At 46.1% G+C, this 24628-nt stretch overlaps 1 protein-coding gene across 6 annotated transcripts in view; it reads right to left on the reverse strand.

Annotated features, from left to right (window-relative positions):
• Window positions 1-529: 529 nt before the first annotated feature.
• LOC149371665 (solute carrier family 35 member F3-like) overlaps window positions 530-24628 on the reverse strand; it is a 317875-nt gene continuing 293776 nt past the window's right edge. For 5 of the 6 annotated variants that reach the window (XM_089565903.1, XM_089565902.1, XM_089565904.1 and 2 more), the window contains 7 exons: window positions 14896-15110; window positions 12428-12555; window positions 10313-10532; window positions 8945-9073; window positions 6896-7085; window positions 5754-5843; window positions 532-2332 (listed from right to left, as the gene is read on the reverse strand). In XM_089565903.1, coding sequence (XP_089422029.1) covers window positions 2091-2332; window positions 5754-5843; window positions 6896-7085; window positions 8945-9073; window positions 10313-10532; window positions 12428-12555; window positions 14896-15110 — 1214 coding nt within the window. In that variant the 3' untranslated portion in view covers window positions 532-2090. Of the gene's footprint in view, window positions 2333-5753; window positions 5844-6895; window positions 7086-8944; window positions 9074-10312; window positions 10533-12427; window positions 12556-14895; window positions 15111-22115; window positions 22556-24628 lie in introns of those variants that run through there. The other variant, XM_089565906.1, reaches the window with a different exon arrangement.

The following is a 24628-nucleotide window of genomic DNA, read 5'->3' on the forward strand; positions in this document are numbered from 1 at the left end:
ACCTGGCGAATGTTTTTTTTTAGAATTGAGAAACTAACAACAGCGAAACTTTGCTGAAAATTTAACTGCGGGACGGGCTTTCATTCTTCTGAGGATATGGGGCTTTTAGGTATGTGCAGCTATACTGAGTGTGCTTTCATGCTTTGGAAGGAGATGAGAATGAAATCTCTACCCGACAGACCACTCCAGAACGCCACAAGTGTGAAAATACTCCTTCCAGACAATGATTTTTTTTTCATCACCACGATTGTCGTACCTTATGTCGTCTGCGCACAGAAGTTACATACGTAAGCATCATACCCTTCCATAACTACAGCGCAAACGACAGGACAGAGATGAAGAAGGGACACCACGCAGCGCTGTGGTGTCCATGACATAACATTACAGCGCTGTGTGGTGTCCCTTCTTCATCTCTGTCCTGTCGTTTGCGCTGTAGTTATGGATCATCGAAAACACAAACTCGCCCAACAAATGCTTTTATCGAACATCATACCCTACTGTTCCAGAAAGGCACACGAGTATCTGTTCTCCTTTTCCAACTGCGCCGTTGAATAGATATGACAGTAACCACAGATGCAAAAACTGAAATAGAAGACAGCCATTTCATAACAATGGACTATGGCACCAGCCAGTGAACGTAAACGTTATGGCCCCTGTTTATTTCCATGCGCACCCACGTTGAAATTTTATTTCATTCGTGATAAAAACAGTGCTTCCACGCTACAGTTCTATGCATGTTGCTCTTCATGGATGCAGGCTGCGTTTGTGAGCAATGAGTGGCTAATTCAAATGAGATAAGTTGAAAATAAATATTATGTATGATGAGAGCCCACACGCCTTTACATTTTCTCATCACCAGCCTCCATAATGTATTGGAATCCTCCTGACTAGACTTCAGAAAATTCGATGCTAACTAACGACAACATGCTTCCCTTGCTGATGAATCGCAAGCTTCAGTGTGTACCGAAGATTGATTTACTTGCTAGTCAATCTGTCCTAGTTGTCAACAAGTAAGTCAGATTTTTCTGCAGCATATAGCGCAGCCGTGAATCGCAAATTCGCCTCAGTAAGTAATTCTTGCGGGAACAATAAACTAAACAATTATTCACAATCCCAAGTTCTATTTTGACATACATTCCAAGTTCGCCACAATTTAGTTTCAGCAAAACATTCACCGCAATAATTCCCATAAAATAATGTTATCTCAGGAGTTAGAAGTTTCTGAGTGTTTAAAGGAAAGCCCCATGTACTAAACTGAGTAGGTCATGATTCTTTACGATGCTGCCGACCAAATCCGAATGCAACAAATACGGTGTACAGTCGTAGATCTTTGTGTTCTTGTGGTAAAAACGCCCCAAATTGTGTCGTTTTCTGAAAATGAAACAAGTGCTGGCCTTTCAGTGCTAATGAAGAAGTCACTTGCTACACACCTGTGCACTTCACTGCAAACATATGGTTCATGACATAAGATTACACTGAAAAAGTACGTCTCCTTCAATCCGCACAAAAGTATATGGCCTGTACCTCACAACAGTCTAGTAGTGTCAGCCACCTAATCAACCACACTTGCGTTAGTTCATCCTGTGAAGTCTTCTTACTGTCCCGTAAGTTACACACACATAGAAGTCGGACTCAAAATCCTTTTTCACAAGTTCCACTTCACACCTATACACACCCTTAAAAAGGCTTCAGTTCACCGCGGATCCCGTTTCAACAAAGCACAAACCACTGCAAGAAACATCTCAGCATAGTTCAGTGGCAGTAAAGCAGCGTCTAGAAGCCTTGTCGTCACGACACTTTGTTCCTGCGTGTTTTATTGTCAGAAGGCATGCGGTACGGCACTGGCGATGCATCGCTTCATCCGCTATCTCGCACCTCACTGAATGTCTCGTACAAAGAACGGCGTGGTCGCATGTGTACGCAGTCTACTGAAGTTCTCAAAAAATGTACTCGTGACGCTCGCTGTCCGGAGTCCTCTGACCGCCGTACACGGTGCTCGCCATGTCGACGCTGAAGTGCGCCGTCTGTTCTAGTCGCTTGTTCTGGATTTGAACTCTGAGTAGGTCTCCGAGCTCAAACCCGTCCAAGCGCTACTTGACTCGTCCCGACGGCGTACGCAAGCGGGACCGGTGTCCAGTGGTGGTGTCCTGCGGTGTAGGCTTCTTGGCGGCGCTGCGGCGCCGACGGTTGCTGCGCCGGTAGCGCAGCATCATGGTCAGGTAGTCGGGCCAGTCCTCCGGCAGAAGGACGAGCATGAAGCCGATGAGGATGAGCAAGATTCCGGCCAGCTTCATGCCTTCGAACATCACCTCGTAGATGTACACGTCTACGACTGCGCATTGAGAAACAGCAAAGAACGATGCGTCACTTTGAGGGCAATTTTTTTAGGGGAAGATGCCCATGGTGGGGGCCAACACCAACCCTGTACCACATAACATGAAAGTGTACATCACACAACACAGAACCTCGCATAACCAATCCATGCAGGGATCAGTTGGAGGCACTGCTAGCCAGCTCAGACTTAGAGGACCAGATCCTCCTGACCAGAAGATCCAACAGGCTTGCGGAAGCCAGCGGACCCGTGAAATAGGAGCCCTGACCATTGATAAGCCTCACATGAGGCCAGCTCAATAACTAATAATTCAATAAAGTTATACACTTACTCACTCACCTTAGGTAGCTAAGCGCTATGTCTGATGGCAAACGTTGAGAGGTGGAAGAATAAAAAAGTAGCAAGTTGAAGGAAACAGAATCGACACCACCGCGGCTGAACTACCAAATGATTTATATGTGCGATCAGCGAGCCACATCAGCAGTTCAGTTACTTTTCTGTTGTTCATCGTCTACGTCTTTATCGCGGACCTTTTAACTGCGTTATGGTTAATGAATCCCACATTAAAGAATCCCAGGTGGTGTCAATTAAGCCGAAGCTCTAAACTACGGTGTCCCCGTAACCCATGCGTCGAGTCGGGATGTTAAACCCCATAGCTTAGGATTTGTTACTCTAATGAACCGTGGGCGCGATTCAGTTGTCCTTTCTTCTTAGATGAGAACAAGGCAGAAAATCTAGCGGTTTTCTCTCATCGCTAGTGATCTTACGTTATCGCGCCAGAACTTCTGAACTGCCGACGTTGTGAACTCATCGCTGAAACAACAAGCGGAGAGGAACAAACAATATGCAAGCGTGTGGAAACAACAGATGTTTATTTCGCAAGCCAAAAAATGTAAGGTAAGACAAGAAATCGTACAATCAATATCGTACAAATCACAGTAAAATATGAAAATACCGAAACAGATTCACACAAAGAATCAAGACGGAGAAAAAGCTCCTTTCACAACCAGCACAGTCGCAACTTCGTTCTCCCTTGCAAGCAACTTCGCCGTCAGCGCGTCGACTAGCGTTCAATCACTTACAGACCCAATATGCACCCTGTTCCATTTTAAGGGCGCATTCCGTCTGCAAACTCCCTTTCATTGTTCGCGCTGGCAACACGCTGATGGCGGCGTTGCTTGTAAACAAGCATGAGGTTCCGCCTGGACGGGTTGTGAAAGAGGCTTTTGCTCGAGCTTGATTCTTCGAGTAAATCCGCCCCCTTCTTTTGCACGCTTTGTCCTCTTCGGTGTGAATTTTTTTTTTACGATTTCCTGTCTTTCCTCTGTCGATATTCTGCTAAGCGCCAAAGAAGCACCAATTGTTCGTGCTCTTGTTGTGCAAGGCTCTTTCCTGGGACCTGCCTCCGCGCTCTTTTCTTTAAGGCGATCTCGCACAAATGAGCCCAACTCCAAACTGTTAATAAGATCCAACATGTTGCAGAAGCATGAAACCACTTTTAAAACGGATTCTAGGGATTTTTTTCCTCATGCATTTTCTTCAAAAACTACTGGTTCACTATCTCTGTACTATTTCGAGTCCGTTTCGCAGTAGCGTTAGCGAATTCTTTCTCTAGATAATGGTTTTGGTAAACGCCGTTTGTACTTTTCGAGGTCTCAATGCAGTTCCTGAAGTCGTCCTGTATCAGTATTTTGCAGTATTATTTCGGGCTGGGGAAAGAAATTGAAGCTCTTTGAGAAAACTTATGCTGTAACATGTTTTTTCTAGCAACACCTTTTAAGTGTAAGATGTAAATATATAAGATATACCGTATTTACTCGCATAATGCTCGCACTCGCATAATGCTCGCACCCCCCACATTGCCTATCGAAAATTGGAATTTTTTTTTTCCTCGCATAATCATCGCATCCCCAACATCACTCGACAGAACTAAGGAAAAGTGCATGCACTATCAAAATATAGCATTACCAAACTAATGATAAAAGGACTAACAGATACAAAGGAGCGGATGACCCAGCTACAGCCTAAGACAACTACAGCTCAGATAGGAAAGAAAATGATTACTTCAAAGCAAAGCGGAATCTTTGGGCTACATAAAAACATTCAAGAGAGCGAGAAGGCGAGAAGGTGTTTCGTCAGTTTTGTTCCGCTGGTACCGCCGCACGTTCTCCCGAGTTCCGCGCATAGTTCTGCCATTTTGCGAAGACTTTCGTAGGCCTCGCTCAGTGCGTGCTACTTTTGTCACCGTGCTCTCGGTGCCGCTTCGCCATGGGGCGATACGCAAGCTACACCGCTGCCTTTAAGCTAAAAGCTGTCGAGTGTGTTTCTGCAGCTAGTGTTTGTCGTCTCTGTGGTTTTATTACAAACGTAAGTCCTGCTTGCAATTGAAGTTTTGGTTAAATTTACAATAGCTGGCTTGAGAACCCCGGTTCACAGCCTATTTACATTTGCTTTCAGCACTCCAAAGCATTGTTCAAAAATTTTCCCCGCGTAATTATCGCACCCCCTAACTTCGCACCGATTTTCTGCGAAAAAAAGTGCGAGGATTATGCGAGTAAATACGTAATAGCTATTTATGAAAGGCTAATACTGCGGGCAAGTTCTATGCTGACGCCAAGTGCAAGCAGTAAAAAACATCGCTGTCTCTTGACCTCTCTAAGTTTCTTGAGCTCGTATTAAAGGGTATGCGAAGCTTCTACAGCATGCAGCAAGATGTGAAATTCATCTTAATGTCCGCTGTAAACATCGTGCCGCCTAATTTAAGCTTTTGCTGTGCGCAAGGCCTACGTGACACCAACTTCACACCATATTATTAGCATGAACGACGCCCTTGAAGGCAGAAAAACGAACTGTGCACTTCGTGACTCCTGTCTTCGACTACATGAGCTTATGGCGACAAACTAAAAAATCTTGAAAATAAAAAACATAAAAGTTCTTTTATCCAGACCCTCTACACTGCGAGGCTATGAATAGCGAACGTGAAGACGTTCAGAAATCGATATCATTGAGACAAAAGTAATAAAGCCCGAGAGTTCAGCCTTCAAATGCAATCCCAGCGAGTACTTGCACGTACGGTGCCGTTTACGGATTGGTTAAAATGTCGGGAAGGATCTAACTGATTACAGCTAAGTAGAAGGTCTGGAACAAAACTTCTGTGGCCTAGTTTCATTCTAATGGCGTTTAAATTCACATGAGTTACAATATCTTTAAAGATTGAAATCGAATGTAGCTTTGGTACCTGTATTAAGATGACTCCTTCACATTTAAACAGAAAATAATTTGCGCATTATCTGCGCTCACTTATTCAAAGAAAAACAAGATAAAGCGCTGCATTTCCAAAAATACTAGAATTCTTCTGGTACGTGTTTTACTGAATGAAAAGGTAATGCGTATAAGATTTGCAGGGAAGTGCAATACTTACTCGCAGAAATTGGCACGGCAAACGCAAGTCCTAGTGTGAGGAATATTTCAAACGTCCACACGATGCCGAAATTCCCCAGCAAATTTGATACTGAAAGAAAGAAACAGCCAAGCATTAGTCAATTTTCCTGACTGGCACTCATTACTCTGAAGTCACATGCATCATTTAAAAGGTGAATCATCTGCCATTTGTGAAAATGCATTATTCTTTCTTAAGAGCTGTTTGTTGTCGTTCGAGGTTGATTCTGTAAAGACAAAAAATTATCGCTTTTTCCGCCTTAATTAACAAACATTATACACAATGTTCTTCGTACAATGATTGTCACATTGCGTATCTTGTCTAGCTGTACATATGGGGTAAAATAAAGCAAAGTAAATCAAATTCATGATGCGAGAAAAGAAATCAAACAGAAAATGTCTCTCGACACTCTTTGCAGGCACTCAGTAACTGTTACTGTTGGGCTAATTGTTGCATAACACTAGATGCAATGCATGTCCCGTAGTTCTGTCCCTCGTTGCCTGTGCGGCGCGCTACATTCATTCTCTAAGCCTTGTCCTTTCGTCGTTTTGCGCTATGAAAGCTCATGTGAATTACGCACTAGGCCAAACCATCACTCTTCTACATGCATTCACAACTAGTTTTCACACACTTTGGAGCCGAAATTTAATGTGTTGCCGTTGATAATGACCATCACTCGTGCTCTTCGCAACACCTACGTATTCCTTAAATGAAACTTTCACTCATTGATTGCAGTGCCCTCGTTTTTGCACATAGCACAATTATTACCATTTATTGCAATATTTGCATGCGCAGAGAGCATACAGCCTGTCGCCTATTGGGATGTTTTCGCCGCTTTGTCCTTTGTCACGACTATTTAAAGATTTGGCATGTCCGCCGTAACTTACGTGACCAGTCTTCAATTTAACTGCTTTACTTCGGACCTTACAACCCACGGAATGCTCTGGTGCTGAAAGCATTTTTTACTTTCGTTCTAATCAAACTCTCCGTGCCAGCAAGAAAGCGCCATGTGTGGGACGACGAGCTCTAACAACATAGGTACACCGACCGAGGTAAACCTCGTGCACATTAAGCTTCTCCGACGTGCATATAGCTCTGAGGACGGTTCGAGACGTACAACTTACGTAGCGATAGCGCGCCAGCACCGGCAAGCATTCCCCAGGGCATGCGGCCCCAGACAATGGTTTCGAAGCGTAGCAGGTAGAGCGCCAGCAGCACAGGCCACATGAGCAGCAAGTTGAGGAAGCCGATGAGCGAGAAGAAGAGAGACAGCTGGCCGAATGACACGTCACCTATGAGCTTCTTGAACGTCACCTGAGCAGTATGAACAGAGAAGTGTCGAGACGACGGCAGGAATGGTCTCCTAGCCACAGCCCTTTCTGCTTTCACCCGTCATGTAATACCCCTGCGGGGTTCTTTAAGGTAATAAACTGAACTGAACTGAACCCGTCCGCATAGGACAAATCTCGTTATTCGCGTTCATTTTATTGTAACAAACAAAACCACACATTTGAAATTACTGAGAGTGTAAAAGTTTCAAAGACAGTTGTGAATGATTATGCGCCGTGATTGCGTATATAGTACTCAGACCAATACTACTACCGTTGCTATTTTTTCGCCCCAGAAAAGAACAAAACGTCTTAGAGTTTTTAAGTGCATCTCTATCTTTTAAGCCTGCCAGTAACCACGGTGGCTAGACCGGCGTCTGGTTTATGTTAGGGCTACACGCGACAAATACAAGGGAAGAACGCAGAACGATGAGCTACTAAAGTTGGATTTCAGTTTTATCCGACTATAATAGTCTGTGCCAGTAAAAAGCTGTGATTTACTACCAAAATCGAAACTAGGACATAAAATGTCGCACACGCACTAATGCCACGTGTAGCGATAACTTCAGCCGAAAGAAATGCACCAACTAGCCCAGCACCAAACTTCACACAGACTTCTGGACCTATTTAGCTTGAAATTGGCACTCTCCAATGACTATGAAAAGCACAAACGATCGGAAACGTGGCAAAAGCAAATAGTGAAAAGTGATGTTAAGCCACTTGAGAATAAAGAAGCAGATCGAATTAATTTTATCTTCCGTGGTGCTGTTGATCAAAAACTGCCTGGGAAATATTTTTGGGTACCATATCCGCGCCCCACAGAAAAGCCACCCTCTTATTAAGCCCGGAGACTAAACAGAAAAGTAGCGGTCCTTTGGATTTTGGAGACGATGTACTTTTACCAAGAACTTTTGTGTAGTGCCTTTCATAGGCTTCTTGCATCTTTCTGTTGCAGTTATCATGGTCCCAAACTGCAGAGGTTTGCTGCTAAGGACAACTTGATCGCATCTACGTCAGATCTCAGTTAATGCAGAGACTCGCGCGAGTTGGTACATCTTTTAGAATTGGAAACGCAGAGCAATACCACGGGCCAGAAATAAGTATGCAGCGCACCGTCGCAGCACGATGTACCCTCTACTCTTCTCTGGTCATGTGTTTTGCGCAGTGTTTTCTAATTCTTCATGTCGTAGCTGACACATCTACTGAATAAAATCGACTTCTGGCAGGCGAGGCATATCGAACAAGCCATGGCTACTCCCGCGCTGACACTTTGTTTCATAGCAATACCTATACCATTTCACCGTTGACTTCTTGTTATGCTGTGCCTTAGTAACTATATTTACATAATCAGTTAACGCACATTTATGCCTGAAGCAACATCTCATACGATTGCACTGTTAATTTTAGTAGGACAAGGACACTAATCTCACTGCGTTCAACGCAAATATGCATTGCTTCAGCAGATCCATGATATGCATAGTCTTCATAGACTTACCACTATTTTTATGCATCAAGCTTCACCCAAAACGTGATAAGCCTGGCCATATCAGGGTTTATAACGAAGTTTCTTTCGATAGTTGTCCTTCCTACATATTTCGTTTTTGTTAAGCATAATGTATAATTTTATTCTTAGCATACTTCTGTACGTACTAATATACAGTGACTAGTCCAAATACCTATCGACACGTTAAGATTGGTGTTTCCAATCCTTCTTGCCAGCTGGCATCCGCTAAGAAATAAATAGTAACATTCTCGTGGTATAGGTGGTCAGGTGAGGGCTGAAGTTTCTGGACAGAGCGGCTTATTAAAGCCAGCACGCAAATTAATTCACTGTGCAGTGTTCACCTTGTACACGCCGGAACCGGCGGCCGCGGCTGCCGAGAGTACCACTCCGCCAAGCGTAATGGTTCTCGTGACGCCATCCATGTAGGCCAGCAGCGCGATGCCCGTGTTGCATAGGATCACCGCTACTATCTGCAAAGCAAGTGGTACGAGAAAGCCGCTGTTAATTAGGCTCTCGATTCTTCATCATATGTTGTTGTCACTTGTCGCGATAGAACACCTATCGTGAGTACCTAGCCTTTCAATTACGAAGGGCTTAGCCCTGAGAAGGTGTTTGTCATGCATAACACTTTTTACCACAATCAATTTATTTCATAACCACTTCAATTCTGTTGAAAATACTTCACAGTATTCATTTACACTGTCACTCTCCCATTGAAGCATCTCCACAAGTGACCTGGCTGATCGGCCAGTTTTGGTTAGTGCACGTTGAAATTGATTTGTGTTGTTGTAAGAGACAAATTCTTCCCTAAAAATATTCACGTTTGCATTCCTAAACGCATGTGCGACATGATTTCCAAATAGGGCAATAATTCTTGCTTATTCAACGACCTGCTGTCGCATAGCTTACCTACATTGCAAGCACACAGGGAAAGGTGCTCGATTAAAATCTATAAAATGTGCCTGCTCTCACAACCAGGGCTACTCTGCAGGACTCAGGACTGCTTTATGTCGCGGTTGCATGTCCGCTGACGGGACGGCGGAATATTCGCTTCAATGCTTGTTATCCTTATTGTTCATGAAAAACGAGGCGGAACAAAAGTCTTATTGTTGAAGTCGATAAAACTGAACTTTTTTTCCTCATCTCAAGGAATCGGAAGCATTTCCTCTCAAGATAACTCTTTCCTGCAAACAACTCTCTTTGATGAGTTGTACTATAGTCGGATACAACTCACGAACGAAGCGGCTTTTCCCCGTCTAAGGACCCTTTTCCAGCCAACGGCGTCGGCCGATTCCCATATGAGCCTGCCAGCGTCACAATGTAGGGAGCGGCAAATGAAAGTGGATAGCCCCTCCCTCCAAGGTCAGGGATAGTCCACTCCCTGTATTGTCGCGCCGCTCCCTGCATTGTCACACTAGCAGAGTCACAAGAATCGGCCGACGCCGTTGGCTGGAAAAGGGTCCTTAGACGGGAAAAAGCCGCTTCATTCTTGAGTTTTATCCGACTATATACTCACGTGTTCTTCTGGTACAGACGCTGCCTGTAGTATTTCGCTGCTCTAAATAGTTACACCAGTACGGAAACAGGACTAACGGTAATAACAGCGCCGCCATGAACTCCCAGCACTGTGTGCGTCGTTGTTCCCGCATCACAACTCAGCGATATTTCATCAGCAGTAAGTGTTATGTTCCCGTCCAACAAATACTCACCCTGATCCCAACAAACTGCTCGTGCAGTATGACCCAGGAGAGGAGGTAGACAAAGGAGACGTTGGAGGCGTACAGCGCCAGCACGTCCGTAGTGTCCAGGATCCTGAGCGAGTGCACCAGAGCGTAGTTGGTCACCACCCACAGCAGGCAGAAGAGGCCGCAGCGGGAGAAGAACTGGGAGAATGTGAACCGCTTCTCCTGCAGCTGCGTCAGGGTCTCGCTGGGGTGCGGAGGGGGAAAAAAAAGAAATCAGAGTTAGGCATTACGCAAATGATAGCCCTGTTTGAGAATCGCCTTACTGCCTTTTTATGATACGAGATGTTATCGCAGCCCTTCACTTCACGCCTACCGACAAAGCCCTAGTTCAAACAATATTTATTTATTTATTTATTTATTTATTTATTTATTTATTTATTTATTTATTTATTCATTTATTTATTTATTTATTTATTTATTTATTTATTTATTTATTTATTTATTTATTTATTTATTTATTTATTTATTTATTTATTTATTCATTCATTCATTCATTCAGCATGATATTTATCATTATAGGTAAATCTACTCTGCTGTCCGCAGTACAGCAATAGTGCCGTACTGTGAGTCGTACAGTTATCAGTAAAACCCACCATTTGTGTGAGTGACCGCGTAGTTTTGCTTCAAGACAAATTTCGCAAATCAATTCAAGTGCTGCCTTGGCTGGAAGACATGAGCTTGTTTCCTACATTCTAATACGTTATTTGAATTGGAATAACTGCACCATAAAGAACTATAATATTCTCTTATGACTGGAAAATTGTAATAGCAATAGGGCAAGCTTCATGAAGGAGCTCACTGAGGCGAAATCAGTCATCCAGTTTGAAACCTCTTAGGGGCGGCGAAAAACGCGCTGTAAGATGTCCCGTAATTGGTGGCGAGCGAATTTCAGAATGCGTTAATTATAGGAAACATGCAGCGTTTAAACTTCACTGGAATGCTCAAAACGACCCTCTCTTCGTTACCGTATGAAATCTAAGTGTGTTAGAACGCATTAAAAAATTACCGGAAAAATCACTGTACTCCTCCTTTTAGGAACGTGTTCAGTAACTAGGGAGTACTTAACTCATTAGCATCCACGCAAATGCAGCCATACGTCTACAAGAGAAAGCTTTACACTTTTGAAAGATGCTTCGCTGCTGAAGAAAAATTCGCCCTGGTCCGTGGTTTCGAACCCAGACCACCACCTCTCCAGAGAAGTCGATCTACCTTCTGAGCTAACCAGGAAGGCTAGAAGATGGCAGGGCGAGGGTGACTTGATCAACAACCCGCATGTGGAAGGGGCGACGTTCGATCCCCAACGCCACCATGTACCAACCAGTTTTCTAAATGGCTTTTTCGGTTTACGAATGGGCTTTCCATCACCCTGGTGCTCAGCTTTGCAGGGGTTAAATATTTGGGCAAGGAGTCTTTGACCTACCCCTTTCTACGGGTCGTTGATGCGTCCAATAAAAAAATCCGCTATGCGCAATAAAACTCATTTGAGGCCCTTTTTACCGAAGCGGTGGCGTTGTGATAGAGAATCCGCTTCGCATTGAGGAGGTTTTGGGTTCGATCCCCAGCAGCGCTGGGTACCCTTTGGTTTTCTAATGGGTAGAAGGTTTCCCCCACTTGTTCGGCTCTGATGGGGTTAAATTCTTGGAAAATGGCCCTTGGTCAGCCTCAACCTCCCCCTCTAGTTGATAATTCATCCTTGCCCTGCCATCTAGCAGCTTTCCTGGTTATCTCAGGTAATACACCGAGTCTCCCGAATAGGCGCAAGCTATGCAGCTTCTGTGAAAGTTGCATAGCTTTCCTCTGTAGCCCAAGTCTGCGCGCTTGGGTAAATGCTAATTAGTAATTGTTCCCTACTTACAAATTTAATACTTTGGGGGGGGGGGGGGGGGGGCATTCCTTTAAAACACATATAAGATTGCATTTGGTGGTGGCGAATTTCACAGTGTTACGAATGTTGGGATGAGTGCCATGTCTGAAGGTGATCAGTGGGAGCCCTGCGTTTGTGGTTCACTGTACTGAAGAGAATACCCCAGGCAGCAGTATTTCAATATTATGTTGAATGAATCTATTCAAAAGCCTTACATGAGCACATTCTTGGCAGTCGTCTTTTCTGTCCTAGAGCAGAGTCGCCCCATCAGGAATATGGGAAAGAAAAAGGTGTTGAAGCTTGCGCAGACCCACGTCGTGAAAAAAGGGGCGTCAAACGTAACCTGCAAGAAATGCAAAAGTGTGGTTATTCAAGTGAGCACTACTTATAGACCCGACTGGGGAAAAATCTACACAGGTTTTCTAAAGTCAGTAACAGTCAGTAACATTCAGTAACAAAGTCAGTAACATTGTGACTAACGCCACTGTTGATTAGCACATGTACAGAAAACACTTTGACCAGGGAAAGACTTTTCGTTTAATAGAATATGTTGCGATCGGTTAACATTATAATAAAGGGAAGTTTCAGGTTTGTGAGGCGGAATTGTTTCGAATAAAATACATTTTACAAGCACACTCATAACTAACTTCCATGTGTCGGAAAAAACTCAATCTCCTTCTCCTGAAAGTATATCAAGTAAAATAATTTCGGGAGATCTTAAATTTCTCTGTTAAAGGTTGTAGCTGGTGCTGTTGCGGCTGTTGTGAGTGATTGAGTTAGTCCTTTCTCGTTGTCCTCATCGCCGCGCTGCTTTAACAGTGCAATAGTTAATCACTACTATTCAAAATGGTTGCATATCTTAAACCTGCTATCAGTAGCACAGCGCTTGTCCTGTGTTTTGCTCCCGTTTCGTGTTCGTTTTTTCGTGCTGTTAATTTTGAACATGTATCACCAACTCGCCAGCCTATATTTTGAGTGCAATTAAAAAGCACAAATTGACTACACGCACACGACGATGAGTAAGTAGCGACGATCACTGCAGCAAGAAAAATTTTTTTTTTATTTATTATCTGTGCCATTTTCAATGCTTTCGTAATCTCTTACTTCACGGCGCGGTCTAGGTGACTACCCTAAGAAAGCCTTCTACACTTCCTTTTCTCACAACTACTTATAACCCTCACACAGACGCGCGTACAGCGTACTATAGGCGTTTAGAAGCATTTGGTGGCGTCTTTAGGACACGCGTCCCTGTCCATGACAACCAACATTGCACAAAGGGCGAGGCTCAGGATGGGTGCAAGGGTTGGTAACGTGATCATGATTAGTGAAAAAAAAAATGGAGGAGACACTGAAGCTCCGCCTTAAGTGTATGACGCCATAGCGTATTGGGTTAATTCGCGTATATGCAGAAGTTCATTCTCTACTTTACACCCATAGATCCCTGGGACTCCTCATACCCTGCTTGAGCAGTGGGCAGTGGCGCAATGCGCCACTGCCCTGCGATGGCAGGTACTCCCAGCGGTGAGCCTTGTGCGGCCCAGGTTACTCTTCCCGAACGACCACTCCCTAATTTAACTGCCACCTGCAACGGTGGATAATTTTCTGACTATTCGGTGCACAGGTTCTTATGACACTGCAAGGTCACGTGACCTAGGTGGCCCACCTGCCTCCTAGGTTGCTCTCTGGACACCACCTGCAAGAGCCATATGCTCGTAATTTTTCGCGTACGACGCCGGCGACAGCGCCGACATCGGATTTTCTCGACAACGGGGCCTTTGGCGCTATCGGGTCAAAAATGGAAATCAAAATTGGTTTCGAGGAGAGGAAATGGCACAGCAACTGTCTCATTTCTCGGTAGCTACATAAAAAAAGCCGTGAGGAAAGAGATATAGGAGGGAGTGAAAGAAAAAAAAATGCCGTAGTGTAGGGCTCCGGACGGATTGTTAACGCCCACTGACAGGCAGCAGACGGGTGCCTTTTGTGTTTCGAATCAATGGCAACTCGGCGCGCCACAAATCAAGACGGTGAAGGCTGTGCAAGGCTTGTCTCCTCTCGCCAGGTAGTATAGCTAAACGTAATCGCCGACGAAGGATGCCATAAACAGCTTTCGCCATTAAAGAATGGACTGTTCATATTCTATGTTATTTTTCTGTTCCACCTCTCTTGACGGTATCGGACTGTAACACCTGCAACAAAGAGGTGTTTTGTGGCTTGGTTTGGTTTGGTTTATGGGGTTTTTCGTCCCAGGGCGACTCAGGCTATGAAGGACGCCGTAATGGAGGACTCCGGATAATTTCGATCCCCTGGGGTTCTTTAATGTGCACTGACATCGCACAATACACGGCCGTCTAGCATTCAGCCTCCACCAAGATGCGATCGCCCCGGCCGGGATCGAACCCGCATCTTTCGGGGCAGCAGCCGAGCACCATAACCAATGAGCCACAGCGGTGCCTGGTTCGCTCTTTTTTATAGAGCGAGCAACCTACGAAAAGTCCGTCTAGCCATTGCCAACGCCTGGAATACATATATCGACAAAACTATATATTGCACGTGTTCTGATTGATTGATTGATTGATTGATTGATTGATTGATTGATTGATTGATTGATTGATTGATTGATTGATTGATTGATTGATTGATTGATTGATTGATTGATAGATTGATTGATTGATTGATTGATCACCTCTGTAACATTGAGGCGGCCCTCCCTGGTGAGCCTCTGGTTGGCCGGGCTGTTGCTCTCGGCGAACGTAGCCTTGAGCATGTGCGCCGCTCCGACCCACGAGGCGGCGATGAGCAGCGTCATCACGAGGCCCAGCGACACCTTGCGGCTGTTCTCGTTGCAGCAGCGCTTGTCCACCTTGGTTCCCGGAGGCACACCATCCGCGGCACCATCGCCTGCGAGGGGCGCATGCACACGTCAGAACGAATGCACTCAGTAAGAAAGTGACAAGACCCGAAAGGGATGCGTCTTCCGATAATACAAGGTGATAGCTTCGGCGCAATTCGTCGCGTGTTTCGAAGAGCACACGCGAAGAAAAAAGCGTGCTAATCTCCCTGATCAGTAGCAAAGAGTTGGTAAATTGCATCTCAGCGTCTCAGTTGTATTCAGTACGCTCCTGACACAAGTTTCTTTCATGTAGGCTCCTCTGGCGAAGAACTTGTTAAAAGAGGGAACCTGACCCTTGTGCTCTGCACAATCCAGAGCTAATGGTTTGGTAGTTAACTCCAGCAAGACTAAGACTGTCTTTTTCCGCTCCTTAGCCTGGATATTACTGTAAGAAATGAACTAAAGCTGGAAAATACTATTATTGAAATTGTGGAAAAGTTTAAATCGCTAGACGTCGTTTTCGACTTTCGCATAAGATCGTCTGAACATGTAATGTACATTGAAAGAAAGCTTTCGAAATCTGTAGGCTTCCTCTCTTGATGTCGCAGTTAGTTTTCCCCGGAGCATAAGCTTACAATTTACCACGCATTATTTCAATCGTATATAAGTTACTTCCACCTTGTTCGTGGCACATGTAAAACAAACCTAAATATAGTACAGCTGTCCAAAAGAAGGCAATTGGACTTATCGCTGCTGCATGCAACACTGGTCATGCGGGGAAATTATTTCCATATTATAGGATCCTTCCCGTGCCACATTTTGAGTCTCGATTACGACATTGCCTTAGGTTATAGCCGCAATGCGCATCCGACTGTCTGAAGATTCTTGCTGTACTTAACCTTAAAGTAAAACGCTTCTTCACCAGAAGCAAACAAGAATGGGACGTTCCTCGCAGGAGGACTTTATATGGCAACCAGAGCCTTTGGTTCACTTTACCATACACGTTAAATCATCATTGTATAAACAGCCCAGTTATTTTTACAGCACCGATGAGGGACTTCGAATTGCATTTCTTTCATGCAGCTCTGTCGTTCTTTTCCTTGCCTAAGGCAGCATTACCTTGAGCACCTAATTTCTAAAGGTTTAAGCCACGTAGTATTGCGTACTGTTCGACGGTTCGACGGTCATTGGTGGTTTACGGCTTTTCTTTTATTCCAATTTGTTTCGTTCATGCGCGGAAATTTTGCTGCTCTGTACTATGCCACGACGTGCTTCCTGTGTTTGCCTGTGAGAGTACACAGGGTCTGTTGCTATGCCTTTTTATTTTTATAGCTTTTTAACTCGCCCGGTGTGTGGTGAAGCCTCTGAAGTTAGTCACATGATACGGGAAACGGTGAGAAATAAAAGAGACTCTGAATGAGGATGACGGCGTCTCTCATAGCCTTAGTCGCTTTGGGACGTTAAGCCCCATAAAACCAAACCAAACATGGAGAAATGAAATAAATATTGCCGCGACCCGACACGACAGCGACGTGAGCAGATCAGATTCGCTGGCCACTGCCCGAGAGCACTACGCTATATCACGCCTCGGGTTGAACTGCAACACACACTCGCGCTGTGCATTGCACATTGTCGTCTTCATCAACTTCCATATGAGATAGAGTATCTGATCTCGCTTCGGCGAGTGCGGCTTCGGCCGCTTATCTGATTTTTTCAGCAGCGTCCGCTCCGGCGGACGCAGTTGTTGCTGCGACGCGCGTCTTTTCTTGCCTTTTTCTCTTTCTTCTGATCTCTTACCTCTCCTCTATCTGCACGTTGGCAGCGGTGGTGGCTTGGCTAGAGCCAGTAGCAGGCCCGTGCAATTTCCTTTTCATCCTTCTCTCAGTCACAACAACAACAACAACAACAACAACTTCCATATGTGCGCAAGTCAAGAAAGGAAAGGAAACGCGCTTTCAATCACGCTTCCAGTTACGTGGCGTTAGTATCCACTCGCCAAAGTGTGCTTTCGCAGAATATTTCGTGGTCAGCTATGCTAAACCACCAGCAATAGTCTTTTTTTTTTTGCAAAGGAAGGAAGAAAAATCAACTTCATGTTATTCTGCACACGAGTTGGGAAAAGGAAAAGAAAAAGAGGTATGATGGGCAACCATGTGCCATTAAGCCTTAGGACCATAGAGTTTCTTACTATTACCACCATCATCATCATGGGGCAGAAGACAGGCGCGAATGCCATACGCAAGCACATTCATTTCTCGGACCACAGCCGTGAGTCGCGGACACGAGCGGCTCAAGGAGAGAAGTAACGCCCGAACTGCCAGCACACATTGGCGAGGCTAAAAATCGGACAGTCTTTACAAGCTTATCGTGAGGAAAACGCCCATTTTATGCAGCCACTTAAGCAGCAATCCGTGTGCGTTCGTCACCATCCAGCTAGAACGGCGGTAACACAAAGATCCTACATTTCAACTGCAAGACAACCACTTCAAACAAACGTCAAACACTACGTTCGAAAGTTATAAAGAATTCCGATATAATGACTTCAGTCTTTTGCTGACAAAAATAACCCTACCAATCACACACACGAATATACAGAAAGCATGCGTCTGATCTAAAGTGCGGTCAGGGCCAAACTTGCTCGTGGCCTTCGAATTTCCAGGCCTGTTCTTTGCGTCGTAATGCGAGCGCAAGCCTGGGTCGAAATCCTCCGCAGTCGCATGCCATGTACGTCGCTGAAACACTAGTCGTTCAAATAAAAAAAATTCTGCCCCGAGTGACCCTGAAAAAAAACAAGACGGCAAATGCAAGACAACTGCAGCGTTCCTCAGGCCTCGCAAGGTCAATCGATGCTCCCGGGTACTCCAGCACGAGTGTTTCGTTACTCCAGCGTTCCTGTTGTGTGCCAGCCAGACGAACGTCGCCGTTCTATTCCGAATACGGGTCGGGTCGATGTTGTGAACTGGAACGGGGCACGCGCGGCTCAAGGTCCCTACATCGGATACGCCGGTGCGTGTTTGAGCGCCACTGCTTCGTATTTATATACTGAAACAAACAAAAAAAACAGTACCAGTGAAGCGTGTCCCTCGGAACAAAAGCCCTCCTATAGCATTACCTTCGTTGGTAACGATGACCTTGGATTGTATGCGCGGGTAACAACGCCGCACTCCGGCCTCTAATTGCATAGTGCGTACAGGGTACTTTCGTTGCGCCTCGGAAACCGTATAAGCATAAGCTCTTACTCTCGTACGCAGGTCGACAGCATGTGTATCTAAAGCTGAACGCGTTGCGTTGTTCTGTCTGCGCGATGTTGATTACGAAACGCCCCAACCGAAACGTGACCAGCCTGAAGAAGCAACTGCAGAGGCTGGGCATTGCGTAGCGCTGTCGAAGCCTGCCAGGCTCTCACGCATTGCATCGGCGTCCGGGGAGTTATACCAGGAATTCGCTCTGCTTGTCAATGAAGAGCGGAAAGTGAGGGAAATTCGATCGGTATTGAAAGAAGAACCCGCCGTGATGGCCATTCGCTACATTTAGAGCGATAGAGAGATAAAGAGGAAGAGGGAAGGAAAGGGTGTTAACCAGAAGTGTGTTCCGGTTGGCTACGGTGCACTGGGGAAGGGGGATGATGGGATTAAAAAGGAAAAGAGAGAAGGCACCAGGAGCACCGCCACTCAAGCCAGTCGGCCTCAGGCAGCAAAACAGTGCCATGGCAGCCTCGTCCGCGCGGTGGCTTCCTTTGATACCGCAGTGCCCATTCATGGGGAAGTTCTTGGATGATGAACTCAACTTCAGCCGTGCAGTTGAGTTGAGATGCAGGAACTGGATGCAACGCGTCCAGTATTTGCAGTGCTCTGTGTGCTGCTCGCGTGTGCAGGCTGAAATCAGAGCACGCATGACATTAAGCAAGGACGTGAGCATTGCAATCACTTGCAGATCTTGGCGACGCTCCGGATCGTTGCTTTCGTCCGGGTCAGTGGTAGGCGTTGGACATTGGGAGTGCGGCAACATCCCTGACTTAGTGGGTGTACAAGGCTTCGGTAGCGGTGGGAAAGTAATATTTGATGCAGTAGATTCGTCGTCACCAGGTGCCGGGCTCCCGGGATTCAATGCGGTTGTTGGAAGGGGCGGACAAGCTGCAGTGGTGCCCGGGGTCTTCCCTTCGGTGATTGCCTTCTTTGAGAACCTTTGGCGGCGCAAACGACATCGTCGCACCTTGAATGGTCTCGCACAATTTTCTTCAGTACCGTCCGATCACTCTTGAGACGGGGGCAGTCTTTCGAGGAAGAGTAGTTAGCTTCAAGGCAGTCGCGGCAAATTACGCCACTGTGTGGCTCGGAACACCTCGGACAAACGATGGAGTTGCTGTAGACGCCGGCCACGTGACCGATCCTCATCCACTTCCTGCATTGTAGCGGCTTAGGTACCAAAGGTCTCACTGGGTGTCGAGAGTGCCCAACCTTCACGTATGGTGGTATGCAAACACCCTTGGAGGTCAGCCGCATGCATTTAGACCTTCTGAGGCGCTGAGCTTAGATTATTGAAATGCTGTTTGTCGCCGGATTGATTAACATGGGCAGATCTGCGACGCAGATGGCGATGTCGGCGTTGTAAATTACGGCAGACGTAGTGCCGCCGTCTAGGAGGATAAGATGGCGTACGCTGATAATGCCGAGTTTAGTGATGGCGGTCAAACTTCATAGTGCCCTCTACTCCTTGACATCAAAGGCGATGGCGTTTATATAGGGGTTTACTCTCACGTCTTTGATCCCTCCGAGTGCGAGGCTTTCCAAATGCATAGAGGTAGCTTCCCTGTTTGGTAGGTTCAGGTTGTCAGTTGGCTGCTGTGGCACAAACAAGACGGTATGTGCCAGGGCACTTAGTTGTGTGGTTGCCCTCTGGTAAGGTGGCACATACCACAACGGGGGATTGGCCAGGGTGCCTTGCACATTGAAACAGTAGTGAAATATTGACGCAGTTAAGGTAGACGTGGATGAAGGCAGCGTTTTGATACGAAACTTTGTCTTTCCGCATGTTTAGAGTGGACGTCATTGAAAATTGCATAGGTGTTTGGTTATTAGCCACTGTTGTTGTGAAGGCAGCGTCAGAAACTGCACCATTTTTGAGAATTTAACACTCAAGCGTTAGAGAAAATACAGTGTCAATAACATCATGAACGTTTTTGTGGAAAAGCAACAGCATTCTCGAAATAAAAAAAAACACCGGAGTGTTATTGCCATTTTGCACAAATAACATTTTCTTTTTTTTTCGTGGGTAGAAATGCACAGTCATTAGAAGAGGTTTATACCTCTTACAATCTTAACAAAGTTAACGGTGTAATGGCTGGAATATTTTGTAAGATAATGCAGAATGAATAAGGGCGAATTTATACATTCACTGGTAGTTGTACGGTACAATCAGCGGTAGGCTTTTACATTGATAGAAAAAATAAAATTCCAGTACATTGTTATCCCTGGTGACCGGATAAAAATGCCACAGCGCTCAGGCAAATACAAATCAGGTTTACTTTTTTGTGAAACCCGCTCCCTGTAGGAGTTGGGATTTTTTTTTTTTTTAAGGAAATAGCGCAGTATCTGTCTGACACGTCGGACACCTGAACCGCGCCGTAAGGGAAGGAGTAAAGAAGGGAGCAAGAGAAGAACGAAAGTAAGAAGTGCCGTAGTGGAGGGCTCCGGAATAATTTCGACGACCTGGGGCCCTTTAACGTGCACTGACATCGCACAGCACACGGGCGCCTTTTGCGTTTCGCCTCCATCGAAACGCGGCCGCCGCGGCCTGGTTAGTACCCGGGAACTCCGGCTCAGTAGCCGAACACTCAACCACTGAGCAGCCGCGGCGGGTCGTGTGAAAAATAGTGCGGTGAGCTTGAATGGCAGAGCGAAGCCCTGCATCTGAGCGCAGCGCCACCCAGACAGAAAGCTCGTGAGTAAGGAACGAGTCAAGGCGTACTGCGGAGATGATACACCCACTGCCAATTATTCCGGCTGTTCAATCTCGCGATCCACGAGCATGTGCAGTCTTTGTAAGGCTTCCTGGCGCATCGTGAGGTCACTTTAAAATCATCTCACTGAAAGTATTATAATGACAAAGTTTGTCTTGGATCTCGCCATGTGTTGAAAGGCCTGAGATGGATCTTCTGAACATTTTAGACCTTACAGGAATGTGCTGAGCAAATAAATTAGTTACTCTATTGGTGCCAATAGCTCATAACCACAAATTTTTCATTGTTTTTGCATGCTAAAAAGAGCAGTCTGCCACGGAGTATATAAAAAAACGTCACAATAAAATATTTAGATATGTACGACTAAAACAAGAATCACATAGGACACCAAAATGAGATGTCTTCGGATAACTGATCTAAAAACGAAATTAACATTTCCCCTCTTTCTTTGCCATAGAAGACCAAAGTAGTGTGATTTTTATTACTTCCAAAAAGAACATTGCTCCCTACGGCGTACGTCGGTCACGGAGTACTGATGAAAAAAGAAAAATATTTGTTCCATAGCAGCTGCTTACACAGGTCACCGAACGAAATACGCCACCACCATCACCGTCAGGCACGTTACTGTAGCGAAGAATAAGGATCTCTTAAGATAACTTCGATTACTTGTCTTGCGCAAGTAACAACCACCTGTTTAGCCTCCCAGCCTAATGAACAAACTACCTAACACCTTTCCTAACAGTCAATCAGACATCTTCCTAGCCTAGCTTAACTTAACCCCTTACCGTCCTGAAGAATTTCTGAACCTCATAACTGGATGTGAGCCACTCTAGTCCTCGATTAAATTTTCATATCCCGGTGCACAGAAGTGAACAAACAGCGCGATGTCGCTGCACGTATTTGCCCTAGTCCCATCTCAGTTATGCTGTTTCCTTGCTTGGTAGGAAGTTTCCCTTCCATCAGTATCCACTCTGGCTCTCCAAGAGCGACGCTATGCACTCATCCTCAATAGAGCGTTGGGCTCCCCATTTACGGCTCTGGAATCATACAGACGGGTCAGCAGATCGACCGGCCCAATGACCCAGTAGCTCACAGCGCCAGTCACAACTTTTACCTTCGTGCAGCAGCGGCAGGACGGAGAGCGCGAACTCCTCGCTAAGCCTGGTCTCATTCTTTCGACGGCAGCACTTGGGCCAGCTGGACCTCTTGGTCCCGTGGTAGGCGGCCGACGCCGACGGGTCCGCAGCGGCGGGCGCCAGCGAAGCGCCGGCCGCCCTCGTCGAGTTTCGGCGACAGCACAGCAGCGGCTCGCTGAGTGAGCCCAATTCCGTCTCGGAGCAGCCGCCTTCCGCGCACTGGGTGAGCGTTACGCTGAGCATGCTGCTCTCGAGGAGGACGGCGGCAGGCACGCACATCACACTCCGCCCGCAGCCCGGCCCATGCACGTACGACAAGACGAGCCCCCACTGTCCGCTGCTACTCGTGTCGCTTTTTTCCCTCCGCGCATTGAAAATTCCCGTCGCTGCCTCCGTGCGCGCTTGGTTTTTTCACTGTCCAGTCCCGCAATGACCGGCGGGCAACGGTGTAGCGAACTTGGGCGCAGCGCTTCCCTCAACTTCTGCCGCGTCGGGCGCCGGCGTGCCGTTCCCGCAGGGGCTGCTGGCGCGCCGTGAGTCGCGTATCGACGATTTTGCGGCGCCGTGAGAAGTGAGTTGATGAGGGGGCGGGCAATAGGGCAAAAGAGGAAGAGGCCTTTAGTGCGTGACGTGGCTTCCTGTTTCCGGTCCGGTCGTCTCCCCCAGGTAAACCCGGTCATGCTATGGTTGTTATCGATGGACCGCTGGAAAGAGGGCGAGGAAGAAAGAGGAGTGGAGAGACGGTCCTTTTGCCTCCTGGCAACGCTGTTGTCTCTGCGGGGCCAAACGAGGGCTGCGGCACGGCGTGTCGCCGGCGTACGAGCCATGCACTGGATCGAGCTTAGCCGTATAGCTGCGTGGACGCCATTTCTCTGCCCTCTGACAGCAGTGAAACTATTACTTGTCTTGCTCTGCTTGGCCCTCGCGTGGTAATTAAAGTAAATGATTGCTTCCGCATCTCTGTTTCCTTTCCATCGCATTGTACAATGCGTGTTCGGGTAGATGATACGTCCATTGCCATTCAGCAGCGGTAGGGCATAGGATGTTCATATTGCTCGCTGCCTTGTAGATATGATCGGACATAATGCCGCACGTAGTTTTTTTCATCCCCACCCCGGCATGAAATTCCATGCCTCTGGCCTTTGAGGCAACGCTACGAAAATGACAGCATTCCAGAAGAGGGACATGAGATATTGCGGTGCCATGTTTCACCACACAGCAAAACTACTGTGTCCAATGAGAGTGCGTACCCTGGAATTCCCGAACTCATGTCAAGTGAGTTTTTATGGTGCCTCCACGTAGCGATAATCCCGCAGAAGTAAAACGCGTCGCATGCCACACATCCCTATACTAGTCTCATATACTGACATATGATGTATGTATCCCATTTTATTATTTCATGTTGTGTTGTTTTTGTAATGCTAGAATTGCTGTTCTTTGATCTGTATATGTTGATTGCTTGTCAGCAATGATTGCAGTTGTAAGCGGCTACATCTCTCACTAATCCTTTTTCTTTTTCTTGTTGTAGCTAGCTCTTTACTGCTGTTTTTTTAAATACTCTACTTTATCATTATTTTTTGCTCTGCTTATTATTTCTGCTTGTTTTCGATTTGCGTGCTCTTTCTGTATTTTTTAACAGTGATTGTACAACGACCACTTATTTGCCGCTTCTGCATCATCACTTGCCTTTATAATTTTTTTTCTTGGTGCCACCTTATTATGATCGATTGTTACCTGACTCTTCATTCCCTCTTTTATGTACATGCATATTTTACACATTGCCCCCGCCCCCTCTTATGCAGTACCCTCCTTCGACAGCCTCTGCAGGCATGCGAATAAACTGTTAAAAAAAGTTCTTTATGGTTTCGTAAACTGATACCTGAGTGTTCACTGCTGTGATGGTACCCAGCACTGAGCAGCTGGAGATCTTTTAGCAGTTGCAGTTATTTTAACGAAACGCCAACTGAAACTTCAGGCATCAAACTTGGTAATTTGTTTTTTTTTTCCAGATTGAGCTGCGTAAGGAATCAATTATGGGCCACATATAACATCTGCGGTCCCAAGGCGCATGTTTGAGATTGATGTCGTTAAACGGCGTGTTCATTATGCGGCCACAAAAGTCAGTAGGCTATCAATGACTACTTCCCTCGGCTCCACAACATCGCGAGCGCATGCTTTTTTACCGAACACGGCATGTGGGTTAATAAAAGTCAGCGAAACTCTTCACCTAGTCATAAGGGGAAAAAACAAAACACCATCCTTAGGTGAGACAGGACGCTTGATGACCATAAGCAGCAGTAGCACATACCACCTTCATGATAATGTACATGGCCGAAGCCCATGACAGGCCCGTACTGTTCTGCACCTAGGCTTTGATGTCGCACTGGCGCCGAGTGCATTAGGCTTTAGAGTTTCGAAAACAGAAAAAAAAAAGCGCTTCAGATGGAAGGCGTTCTTCAAGGTTGGTTCAGACGAAAGGACCGGATTGCGG

The sequence above is a fragment of the Amblyomma mixtum genome, chromosome 1 (genome assembly GCF_055824585.1).
Source record: "Amblyomma mixtum isolate Tamu chromosome 1, ASM5582458v1, whole genome shotgun sequence".
In the NCBI taxonomy this organism is placed as follows: Eukaryota; Metazoa; Arthropoda; class Arachnida; order Ixodida; family Ixodidae; genus Amblyomma; species Amblyomma mixtum.